At 48.3% G+C, this 12,856-nt stretch overlaps 1 protein-coding gene across 1 annotated transcript in view; it reads right to left on the bottom strand.

Moving 5' to 3' along the window:
* HGFAC (HGF activator) overlaps positions 1 to 12,856 on the bottom strand; it is a 120,752-nt gene that overhangs the window by 11,517 nt on the left and 96,379 nt on the right. The window contains exons 12-13 of the mRNA XM_019526605.1: positions 6,497 to 6,637; positions 4,764 to 4,912 (exon numbers count right to left, since the gene is read on the bottom strand). Coding sequence (XP_019382150.1) covers positions 4,764 to 4,912; positions 6,497 to 6,637 — 290 coding nt within the window. The remainder of the gene's footprint in view (positions 1 to 4,763; positions 4,913 to 6,496; positions 6,638 to 12,856) is intronic.

Raw genomic sequence — 12,856 nt, 5'->3', positions numbered from 1 at the left:
TTCATTAACTCTTCTGCCACCTTGGGTCCTGTCACCGCTCGCAGTGGTATCGCCTCCGGAAATCTGGTCGCATAGTCTATTAGTACCAACACGAATTGGTGCCCCGCTATACTCCAAGGCAAAGGACCTACTACATCTAAGGCCACCCTAGCAAAGGGCTCTCGGACCACCAGCATCGGCTGCAATGGTGCCTTGTGGGGCTTATAGGTGCTCACCTTCTGGCATAGCTCACAGACCTTACAGAACTCTTCCACCTCCTCATACATGTGGGGCCAGAAGCACCATCTAGCTAGGTGGGCCTCAGTCTTATTTTTCCCTAGATGTCCCCCCAAGGGGTTCTTATGAGCTAGACGTAGAAGTGATTCTCTGTAAGGTCTGGGTATGACTATTTGGATGACCTCCTCCCCTTCAGTCTTACCCCGCTTAACCCAATATAATAGGCCATTCCGTATCTCCACCCGGGGCATGAGATTATTTCATTCGGGGGGTCGTCCCTCGCTTGCATGGTTTCTCGGAAGGCCCGCAGTTCTGCATCGCTCTCCTGAGCCTCACGAAATCGACTGCTGCTGGCCAACGTCTCTAGCTCCAGGTCTTCTTGCACCTCTGTATCTGCCCCAACTAGCCCCTCTCTAGGGCTCTCTGGGTTATGGAGCGAGGCTAAAATCTCAAATATCTCAGGCCAATCTTGACCCAATATCATGGGATACAGAATTTTCTCTTCTAATCCCCTTCACTTGAACATTCAACCAACATCGTTCGTAGTAGGCCTTTTGCTGGTGCAGGCATACCATCTGCACCCCAGCGCATCTCGGTGCTTGTTTCCAGGCAATTCGTGATGGGCGCACCAGCGATTGTGCGTACCCAATATCTACCACAGCCTGAACTGGACGGCCTTCTACCCACACAACCACCTCAGGTAAAGGTTGCACTGTACCTGTTGACCTGGCCCCCACACTGCAGTCCATCAATTCCATTTCTTGGTCTTCCCTTGGTCCTGTCCAGTGGTCTGTGGGTTCTGGCATCATCCGCATACCCCAAGGGCAATTTTGGGTCATGTGGCCCCTTCTACCACAGGTGAAGCAGACTAGTCCTGGAGGGCTCCCTTTCTTGTTTCCCCTATTCTCCTTTTCCCGCTTCAAGTCTACCTCCTGCCGTCTCATACCTCAATCCCGCCGCATTTCCCCTTGGGCCATGTCGAAATGCTCGGCCAATTGCAGGGCCTCTCGGGATGATTTTGGGCAGTGGCATCTCACCCACCTTTGGGTGTCCCCATCCAGATCTGCTATAAACTGTTCCAGCAATATCTGGTCACAAATCTCATCCTTAGAGTTAACCTCTGGTCTAAGCCATTTATTCATCAAATCCACCAGGCTCTGCCACAATACACGGGGGACTCTCTCCTCTCTGGGTTTCTTCCCTCTAAACGCCTGGCGGTGTCTTTCTGGCGTTATATTGAGTCTTCGTAATACCTCACTCTTCACTTTATCGTAGTCCTGTGCGTCTATCCGGGTCATGGCCCTATACACCACCTGGGCCTGACCGATCAATAGGACCCCTAATTGTCCAGCCCATTTCGCTTTCTCTAGTCCAGCGGATATGGCTATCCTTTCAAAAATTTCCAAAAAGGCCTCTGGATCGTCCTCTTTGGTCATTTTGGGCATTCTAAAGTCCCACGGGGCCCTTTGTGCCCACACCTGTTGCTGGAGCAGGTGCTCCTGTATGGTCGTCTGCCTTAAGGCTTGCTGTTGCTGCTGCTGCAGCACCTGGGCCATCAGGTTCATGGCCTGTTGTAGGGATTCTGTCCCTGTTAATCCTGTCTGGTGCTCCATTTGGACCCCTCTAAGGAAGCTGCTGCTGAATTCCTGGCCAATGCACCACTGTTGGGTAATCACCAAGGCCCGCGGACCGTGCAGGCGCTGCCTGCACGTCACCTAGTGTATCCTCACCTTTAATTGGGGTGTCACACGCGTCTGCTTCACCTGCCATGACTTTGATGTTAACACAGTTGGTTCAGATGTCCGACGCGCGCAGTCCAATTATGAGTCTCACCGGCGTCCCATGGGTCCCAAGTTTCTGAGGGCTCCGCCACCCCTACACCCTCGCCCGTTCCACCGGGTTGGTGCCCGACTGTCTGGTCCGGCCACGTATCCACACATCAGCACTTAGCATTGCTCGCAGCGTCCTTTGCAGCGTGTGCCGGCGTGCTCCACCTCCTCCACGTCCTCCTTCCGGTTCTGCGTTGCTCCCGCTTGTCGGTCCCAGCCTCTCTTTTATGCTGGCGAAGGAAGTACCGGCCCCTCCCTTCTCCACACACCTGGGTGAGGGGGATTTCTGCCTGCCTCCTTGGGGCTGCGGACCTGGGGTCACTGGTCCTCCGCTCAGTCTGGGAGCCAAGGAGCCTGCTGGCTCCTTCTCTCTCTCACATTGACCAGTTATGATGAATACGCTTCCTGTTTATAAATACGCAAATATGAATATGATGCATTCCTTTTCTTTTCTTTTCTTGGTTTGTATTGCTTTATTTTTAGTTGGAGTTTAGAGAGATGGTTGTATTGAGCAAGCATAGCAACATGAACAGTGAACATTAATGACAGTCTAGTTTCCTGTATAATTTCTGTATATTATATACTTTTAGGTCTCAATTTAGCAACCGTGACATCTAAGGTTGTTTACCTGTATGGCAGCACAGTAAATATAATCCACAGTTAAACCAATTGAAATAAATGTCAAATAAACACATGTAATAGCTTTTTTTAGACTTTGTATTCAATGTTTTTTTTAAATCTAAAAAGAAGTTTAAATAATTTTAAATATTTTAAATGAAAAATATAAAGACCACAAACATTGTAATGCTATATTTATGACTTGTTGATCTTGTCTGTATCATTTTGGGGTCGCAAAACATTCCCAATGTTTAAACGTGGTCAGGCTGAGGAAAAAGTTAGGAAGCTGTACTCTAGGATAATTGTTTCCTTCTGGCCCCATGTACCTCACTCTCTTAGCTGCCCAGGTGTCAGCCTCAAAAGGAAGGCTGGAGAGAGCATTAGACAGTGCTTAACATGTGGCATGGTGGCAAGTGCATTGTGCTAGAAAGTCAGGGGAACACAGCTTCAAAGCGTCCCTGAGTTAGGGGATCTATAAACCCAGCTTATAGGTAAGTGCTTATTTTGGTAAGCACCCCAACCATTCAGGTGCTGGGGCTAAAATATGGGTGGACCCTCTGTAGTCATGGGTACAATTTTATAATTTACATGCACAAGTTATAAAAGGCAGGCAAACTTACATGCGTCTGCCTAGCCTACTAAGCATGCAAAGAAGCTGAATGGAGGCTTACATATCCACACTGCAAAGATACTGGAATTACAAACTGTGCTTATATGCCAAAAGACTACTTATGCAGCTGAAAAATTTCATAAACAGTAACTGAATTCTGCCCTTACTCTAGAAGTCTTAATAGATACAAAGGGATAAACTTGATAAAAGAAACACAACATGTATTAAGGAAAAACTAAGGCTAACTAGGAGTTTTTGCAGTAATAAGTAGCTATCATAATTTCTACTTGAACCACACTCAGTGCTGTATTATAAAGCAAGCAAGGAAAAAATGAGCAATTGATTTTCTGATAAGGACTTCAACTTATGAATGCAGTATAGCACTAGAATCCATGTCTCTAGAACAGTGGTTTTCAACCTTTTTTCATTTGCAGATCCCTAAAAAATTCTGAATGGTAGTACAGACCCCACTGGAGATTTCAAATGGAGGTTTGGGCCCTTTTGAATTGTAAGTGTGGGTAGTCACATACTTTTGATTGATCGTAGTCAACTTTTGTGGATCCCTTAGACCAGCAGTTCTCAACCCTTTTTGTACTGGGGCCCATTTGCAAACATCAATGGCTTGTCCCGAATCACACCTCCCTGGCCCTGCCAGTGCCCGAGCCGCAGTCCCCCACCTTCCCCACTCTCTCTCCCACCCTGCCACAACCTTGGCACCCAGCCACCTTTCCCCAGTGCCAGCAGGTATCTGCCCCCCCAGAACACCCCCCCCCCCACACACACACACACACACACACACACACACACACACACTGCACTGTGCCCCCCACCAACAGTCCCCAAGCCCTGGCCCTCCAACCCCCGTTCCCCATACACTTACCTTCATCCCGCTGCTGGGGCTGCTCCCACAACCCTGCTCCCCAGGTTGTGTGCTGGCCACACCCCAAGCAGCCGCTTGCAGGCTGGACCACTGCCAGCCTGCAAGGGGAAACCCATGCTTTCATGCGTTTTTCTGGCACTTGCTCACAACCCTTTGAAATATTCTTGCAACTCACTTTTGGGTTGCAACCCACAGGCTGCCTTAGACATAGCCTGCAGACCCCCAGGGCTCCATGGACCACAGGTTGAAAACCACTGCTCCAGATGTTTCCTGCCACTAAGCTTACTGTCAAAGGTGGGCAAGTTGCCAACTGCCCCCAAAATGGTCTCCTAGAAGGGCAGCAAACTGTTTCATCAAAATGAATAGATAAGAACAAAATTCAGTCTTTTATCCAGGAATATATACTTTAATTTTTAAAATGGGTTGGTCTGTTACTATAGCGAATCTATATCCTCACCCACAGCCAAGATGTCATAGAACCAAAGAGCAAGCTTGATAAAATAAAGCACACAAAAATGATTATTAACAGTGAAAATTCTGCTAATGTAACATTTCTTACACATACATCTATGCACATAATTCAGATTCAAGTAGTCAGTCATAGTATTACCTGACAGGCATCGGATTTGCTATCAAAGTAACCTGCACAGAACATATTTTCAGTGATTTCAGTTCCATAAATTTCAGCACTTCGGCACTTGTCCTCAGGCAGAATTGGAATCAATGCTTCTTGCAAAACATCTGAATAATTGGATGCATCTTTAAAGAAATATACAGATAGAGGAAAATCCTTTGGGTGTGAAGTAACTTACGTGGAAGTATTCTTTACAATAAAGTGAATTTATTGCGGGTCTCTTCTGAAGACAGTGATTATTCTGCTATACTACATGACCTAATCTCTGAAATCAGATTGCACATTTTCCTCAGAAGTCAGAAAAAACAAATTAAAGACCACACTTTTTCCAAAGCTGTTGTTGGTTGTAGGAGTCTCAAGTTTTAGGCACCTGATGTGATAAAGCATGTGCTTTCTGAATTATTAGACCAATATCAAAACAGCTAGAGACACCATCAAAATATATTTGAGTTGGTGCAATAGCTGTAGGTGCATAGTAATAATCTCTCACATTTTGTATTTGCATTTCCCGTCCTTTAATGCAGGAATTTGCACTTATTGCCATCACATGTCCCAGCACCATCTCCAGTGGCCACCACTGATCTAATTACTTCTGCTCAATTTGCAGGTTGGCTTTAGCCTTCTGAATCTTTTTTAACCATCCAAATTCAGTGCCATCTGCAAATATGAATACGGCTGAGTTTTTATTTAAAAAACGAAGTCATGTAATACTGGTGGTAGGATGCAGTGTTCAGTGTGTGCTGTTTGGTTTTCAATATAATTAGTCAAATGGATCAGTCTAGAAACCCTAGTCTGGTTTCCCTAGGGGTTGGCTGCTTGCAGACTGAAATAGAGGACCCAACTGCAACACAGGCCATGTGCAGGTGTTACATTCCTCTCAGGAGAATTATTGTTCTCCCAGTAGACATCAAAAGTGTACAAAAGTTCATGTTTTTCTCCTGGACCACACTGGCAGTTCTGGGAGAAAAATCTCCCAACTCTAACCCCGTAGAAGTGGCTCCAGGAGAGTTTCTCCCTGGAGAATGACCTCTTGTACACTACCCTCAGGTAAATGCCCCCAAGGGACCAGGAGTCCTCAAGCTGTGGGAAAAGACTCCAGAAAAGACTCCCATCCCTTCCAAACACCCAGGTTCCCCCTGGCTCCTCACATACCGGTGACTCCAGTGTGAGACATGGGCAGGGGGCTTGCAGCACTGCTCCTTCTGCTCAGTTCCCAGGCACTGGGAGCACCAAGAGCCAAACAGAAAAAGTAGCAACACAAATTTTCTGCCTGCTCCTCACATCAGAGACTCTAGCGTGAGGTGTGGATGGGGGCTTTGCCCTACTGCGCCAGGCTCCCCAGGAATGGGACAACTGGAAAAGCTGCTGTTCCCCTCACTTTCCCTAGACTGGAATCACTCTAGTCTCAGGAAGATGCAAGAAACAGGGGAGAAGGGTAGGCTGAATGCCTGTAAAGCTGCCTCTCCCAAAATCATTTCAAGCAATGAAAATTTTCTCACAACCAGACCCCCCAGACTGAGAAACAGGCAAGGCCTTTGCTGCACTGCTGCATCTGCTTGCACACAGCCAGAGTCATCTTCAAGAAACAGTTACATAAGCTATGGCCCCTGGTCCACGGTCTGCCAACTAAGAACTGAAACAGTGTAAAAAATCCTTACGTCGCTATATTTTAGTTGTGATTTATACATCAGATCTGTCATTTAACTCACTCTCATGCCTGTGTCCCCATCCAGCAATCTGACATCTGTGTTGATCAGGGAAGGTCATGCTGCTTTCTGGCAGGCAGATGGACTGCACAAACTGAGACTTGACAGCACAGCGCTGGTTATTCTTTTTCAGCTTGATCAAAACTGCAGGAGAGAGAATACAACAGCAATAAGATGAACACTGTCTCTTTTAAATGGAGCTGGCAGCAGTAGGTCCCAGGTACAATTCTAATTATCTACTAAGTCCCTCTTAATTCAGATATTTCAAATCAAACAAAAAAGCCTCATCCCAAAGCATTTGATTTCACAGCAAAATGAAAACTGATATAGTTATCTATTCCCGCTGTGAAAGGAATACCCAACAAAAATGTTACATTCACATAGGACACTTTGCACATAGTTTTCTACACTTTCTTTGTGGAAAGGAGAAGAGGAGTGTGTGAATGATTAGATATGAACTCCCATGTTTCAGGGTTGTAGCCGTGTTGGTCTAAGGACATAGGCAGATAAGGTTCTTTGGGTAAATCTAATATATGTTATTAAACCAACTCAACCAATTCTGAGTGCCTTATGCTCTGGGGTTTTTGTCCACATTATTTTGACCCCTGGATAGACAGGGTTAAAAAAAAACCTGAAAAAAAACTGAAGCAGCACACACATGGGCAGCACATGTGGCTGAAGAGCCGAGCCGGGCTAACCAGAGATGTGCTCCAGCTGCCAGCCATGCTCCAGATGGCAAGATCAACACAGTTGCAGCCCCAGGTAAGGCTACTAGGGCCAGCACAGTGCTGGCCCCAGCCTTCCCTACAGCCCCTAGGGATAAACTGCCACGTGCCAAAACGCTCATGGCACAGGTATTCCCCAGAGACAAATGGCTGCGATGCACGGTGTGCCGCTGCTACCTGTCCCCAGGGAACCAAACATTCATGTTCATCTGGACATGGCCATAGGGGTTATCACAGGTATGAAATGACCCACCTCCCTGTGATGCTCTCAGCTGAATGAGAACATCCTGGGGAGCTAAACTAAGCCTAAGAAGTTTGACTGCTTCATTTATCACATTGGGTTTTCTCATCCCTGTTTCCCAGTTCCAGTGCTTGAGAACTGAGTGGTTCCATGCTTCCAACATGCCTGTTCTTATCTCTTCACAAAGCAAGGCAGGACTTTAGCAGATGATGACTCACATAACTGCTGGGAGAGGGACTCAAATCCTCCTCTCTTGAGAAACAGCAATCTTCCCCTGAGTTGTGAGCTTATATGGACAGCAAGGAGCTCATATGAAGGAAAGCCCATAAGAAGTTCCATACTGGATCAAATTAATCATAGACTCATAGAAAATGAGGGTTGGAAAGGACACTGGGAGTTCAAAGCAGGATGAGCCCCCATTAGATCATCCTAGCCAAAGCTTTGTCTAGCCGGATCTTGAAAACCTCCAAGATTGGAGCTCCCACCACCTCTCTGGGTAACCTGTTTGAGTGTTTTACTACCCTCCTAGTGAGAAAATCCTTCCTAATAGCTAACCTAAACTTCCCTGGTGGCAACTTGAGACCATTGCTCCTTGTTCTGTCATCTGCCACCACTGAGAACAGTCTAGCTCCCTCCTCTTTTGAACCCCCCTTCAGGTACTTGAAGGCTGCTATTAAATCCCCCCCTCAGTCTTCTCTTCTCCAGACTAAATAAACTCACTTCCCTCAGCCCCTCTGCCTAAGCCATGTGCCACAGCTCCCTCACCATTTTTGTTCCCTCCGCTGGGCTCTCCAATTTGTGCACATCCTTTCTGTAGTGTGGGGCCCAAAACTGAACACGGTACTCCAGATGAGGCCTCACCAGTGCTGAATAGAGGGGAATAATCACTTATCTTGACCTACTGGCAACACACCTACCAATACAGTCCAGCATATCGTTAGCTTTATTGGCAACAAGGGCACACTGCAGGCTCATATTCAGCTTCTTGTCCACTGTAAACCCCAAGTCCTTTTCTGCAGAGCTGCTACCCAGCCAGTCAGCCCCCAGCCTGTACCTGTGCATGGGATTGTTCTGTCCTAAGTGCAAGACTTTGCACTTGTCCTTGTTGAACCTCATGAGATTACTTTTGGCCCAATCCTCCAATTTCTCAAGTCTCTCTGAATCCTAGCCCTACCCTCTGGCATATCTACTACTCCCCCCCAGCTTGGTGTCAACTGCAAATTTGCTGGGGGTGCACTTTAAGCCATCATCAAAGTCATTGATGAAGACATTGAACAAAACCGGGCTTAGGACTAATCCCTGGGGCACTGCACCTGATACTGGTTGCCAACTAGACATTGAGCCATTGATTACTACCCTTTGAGCCAGATGCTCCAGCCAGTTTTCTATCCACCTGACAGTCCATTCATCCAGCCCATACTTCCTTAGGTTGCCTGCAAGAATGTTCTGGGAGACCATATAAACCTTGCTAAAGTCAAAGTATACCACATCCACTGGTCTTCCTCACATCCACAGAGCCAGTCACCTCATCATAGGAGGCAATCAGGTTCGTCAGGCATGACTTGCCCCTGGTGAATCCATGCTGACTGTTCCTAATCACCTTCCCCAAGTGCTTAGAAATGGATTCCTTGAGGATCTCCCCCATGATTTTTCCAGGGACTGAGGTGAGGCTGACTGGTCTGTAGTTCCCTGGTTTTTCCTTACTCCCTTTCTTAAATATAGGCACTAGGTTTGCCCTTTTCCAATCATCCGGGACCATTCCTGATTGCCATGATTTTCAAAAACGATGGCCAATGGCTCTGCAAACACATCAGCCAACTCCCTAAGCACCCTTGGGTGCATCCTATCTGACCCCACGGACTTATACACATCCACCTTTTTCTAAATAGTCCCTAACCTGATCTTTCACCACTGAGGGCTGCTCACCTCCTCCCCTAACTGTGCTGCCGGGTGTATTGGTCTGGAAGTGGACATTGCCTGTGAAGACTGAGGCAAAAAAGGCACTGAGCACTTTAGCCTTTTCCTCTCTCACAAGGTCGCCTCCCCCATTCAGTAAGGCACCCACACATTCCCTGGTCCTCCTCTTGCTACTGACATACTTATAGAAACCCTTCTTGTTCCCCTTCACATCCCTTGATAGCTGCAACTCCAGTTGTGCTTTGATCTTCCTAACTTCATCCCTGCATGCCTAAGCAATGCTCTTATACTCTTCCCTAGTTGTTTGTCCAAATTTCCCCTTCTTAAAAGCTTCCTTTTTGTGAGTTAGTTTACTGAAGGGTTCCCTGCTAAGCCAAGCTGGTCTTCTGCCCATACTTGCTAGTCTTCCTGCACATCGGGATGGTTTGTTCCTGCATTCTCAGTCAGGTTTCTTTAAAGCACAGCCAGCTCTCCTGGACTCCTCTCCCCCTCAAACTGGCTTCCCAGGGGATCCTGCCCATGGGTTTTCTAAGCAAGGCAAAGTCTGCTTTTCTGAAGTCCAGGGTCCTTACTCTGCTGCTCTCCATCCTTCCTTTCCTCAGGATCCTGAACTCTATCATCTCGTGGTCACTGCTGCCTAAGTTGCCATCCACTACTACATTCCCCACCAATTCTTCCCTGTTTGTGAGCAGCACGTCAAGAAAAATCATTGTCCCTAGTTGACTGCACCAGCACTTGCACCAGCAAGTTGTCCCCTTCACTCTCCAAAAATGTCCTGGATTGCCTGTGCACTGCTGTGTTGCTCTCCCATTACATGTCAGGGTGACTGAAGTCTCCCATGAGAACCAGGCCTTGTGATTGGGAAACTTCCACTTGCTGTTTGAAGAAAGCCTCATCCACCAGTTGCTCCTGGTCTGGTGGTGAATAGCAGACCCCCACCATGACATCACCCTTGCTGCTCTCCCCTCTGACTCTACCCCAGAGACTCTTAACAAGCCTATCTCCAGTTTCATACTGGAGCTCTGAGCAATCAAATGGCTCTTTTACATAACATGCAACTTCTCCTCCTCCTCCTCTTCTCCCCTGCATGTCCTCCCTGCACAGTTTGTACCCATCCATGACAGTGCTCCAGTCATGTGAGCTCCCACCACGTCTCTGTTATTCCAGTCACATCATAGTGCCATGACTGTGCAAGGACTTCCAGTTCTTCCTGCTTGTTTCCCAGGCTCTGTGCATTTGTGTACAGACACCCAAGGTAACTAGTTGATTGCCCTGATTTCTAAGGAAGTATGAGAGCACTTCCCCTATTGCCCCTTACTGCTTACTCTTCCTCTAGGTCTCCTGCTACCACACTTACCTCAGGGCTTTGGTCTCCATTCCCTGACAAACCTAGTTTAAAGCCCTCCTCACTAGGTTAGCAAGCCTGTCTGCCCATCTCTTCCCAACAATCCTTCTTGGAAAACCATCCACAATTGAAGAAGCCAAAGCCCTTCTGGTGACACCACCTGTGCAGCCAGGTGTTGATCTGCAGGATCCACCTGCTCCCTGGGCCCTTTTCCTTGACTGGAAGGATCAATGAGGACACAACCTGAACCCCAGATCCCACCTCACCCTTGCACCCAGAGCCCTGTAGTCATTTTTATAAGCTCAGGGTCTCCCCTGGCACTATCATTGGCGTCCACATTGATAAGCAGCATGTGGTAGTAGTCAGAGACCTGGATGAGCCTTGGCAGTCCTTCTGGGACATCTCATATCCAGGCTCTGGGTAAGCAGTAGACTTCCCGAGACAACAGATCAGGTCAGTAGATGGCTCCTTCCATCCCCTGCAGAAGGGAGTCTCCAACCACCAACACCTGTTTCTTCCTCTTGGTGGCAGTCATCTCAATCCTTCCCACCTTGGTGAGGCCTGGACTGTCTTGCTCCACTAATGGAATGTGCTTCTCCCTCTCTGCTGCTAGGGCTGCACATCTGTTCTCCAGACAAACCACTGCAGGTAAAGGTAAAAATATCTGCTTGCTGCCAGAAATCAGAAGCCTCCAGCTTCCACCCTCTTGGATGTCCATGCCATGTCCACCCTCTTCTCTAGCGCTGCATCTGGCATTTCTTCCTCCAGAGTCCCAGAGGTTTCCTCCAGCACTGAACTGATGAACTTCTCATGGCAGAGGATGCTCCAGAGCCTCACCACCACCTCCTGTATTTCTCTTGCCTGTTCCCACACCGCAGGCACACCCTGACCTGGCTGTCACTGGAAGAAACCTGCAAGTCGTGGTCCCCACAGCACCAAACCTGGACCTGGATGGAAGCGTTGCTGATGAGCGGTCCTGCCTGGATGGAAACCTCACAAGTGCAAGCAGTGGCAGTGGCTCTGGCATTACAACATCCTCCAGCCATTTCCCTGGGTCTCTTAATCTGCCTTCTCTCTCTTACTGCTCTTCTTCCAAGCACACCTTCCCTAGCCAACTCGCATGAAAGCTGGCCTGTTTATTGCTTGTTGGCCCCAAAGGGTTTTTCCTACTTCCTCATGCCAAGATGAAAGGCTTGCCCCTCAAAAAGGGGCAAGCAGGAGGGGGCCCATGAACTGCCCTAGGAACTGGCCAGTGAACTGCCTTCGAACTACTTACCCTGTTTGCAGCCCCTGGTCACTGACTCCCTGGTTGTCTGGGGCGTCTCCTTTTATACCCTGCTGGGCCTGGACTGGCTTCACCCCCTCATTAAGACTTCTGCCAGGCCCAGGAAGCAATCATTCAGCAATCAGCAATCACTCAGTCAGCAAAACACTGCCAGCTTCTCAGGCAGAGTGTTGGACTAGATGACCTCTGGAGGTCCCTTCCAGTCCAACTTCTCTGTGATTCTCAGAGTATGTGCCCCACACATGCAGCCCACCAAACACTCAGCAAACCAAAGGCATAGGCAGCTCTGGATCCCTTACCTTCCCTGGGTAGGATCTGGTGCCTGGTTTCTCTTCCCCTTCCTCCTCTTGCCCTCTGCAACTGCCTGCAAACTGTTTACCCTGTTTGCAGCCCCTGGTCACCGGCTCCCTGGTCACTGGCTTTCAGCTGAATGAGAACATGGTGCATCCAGTCCAGTACCCTGTCTCCAATAGTGGCAAGTAATAGATGCTTTAAAGGAGCATGAATGTGTGGAGGGCTTGCCTACAGCCGCCCCGCTGCCAGCTCAGAAAGGGCTTGTAGCAGGACACTAGGGTGCCTGCTACTGCGTAGTAGTAAATGGGTAGCTGCCAATCAACAGGGCAGCAGCTGGGAGTTGCTAGGGCAACTAATTGGGTCAGCTGGCCGCTAGGGGGCAGGGCCTGGCCTTCATAAACAGAGCAGGCTAAGGCCAGAGGCAGTCTCCCTTGGGCAGAGCAAGGAGAAGGAGCTCTGTGGGAGTAAACAGAGCCAAGGATAATAGAGAGGTTTGATGGTTGGAGAGTGGCTGTGTATAAGGCTGGGTGGAGGAAACCCTGAGAAGGATACACAG

This window comes from Gavialis gangeticus, unplaced genomic scaffold (genome assembly GCF_001723915.1).
Source record: "Gavialis gangeticus isolate Ggan-Ray unplaced genomic scaffold, GavGan_comp1, whole genome shotgun sequence".
NCBI classification, from domain to species: domain Eukaryota; kingdom Metazoa; phylum Chordata; order Crocodylia; family Gavialidae; genus Gavialis; species Gavialis gangeticus.
The sequence above is the reverse complement of the archived record's forward strand: the minus strand, read 5'-3'. Positions and strand labels throughout refer to the sequence as shown.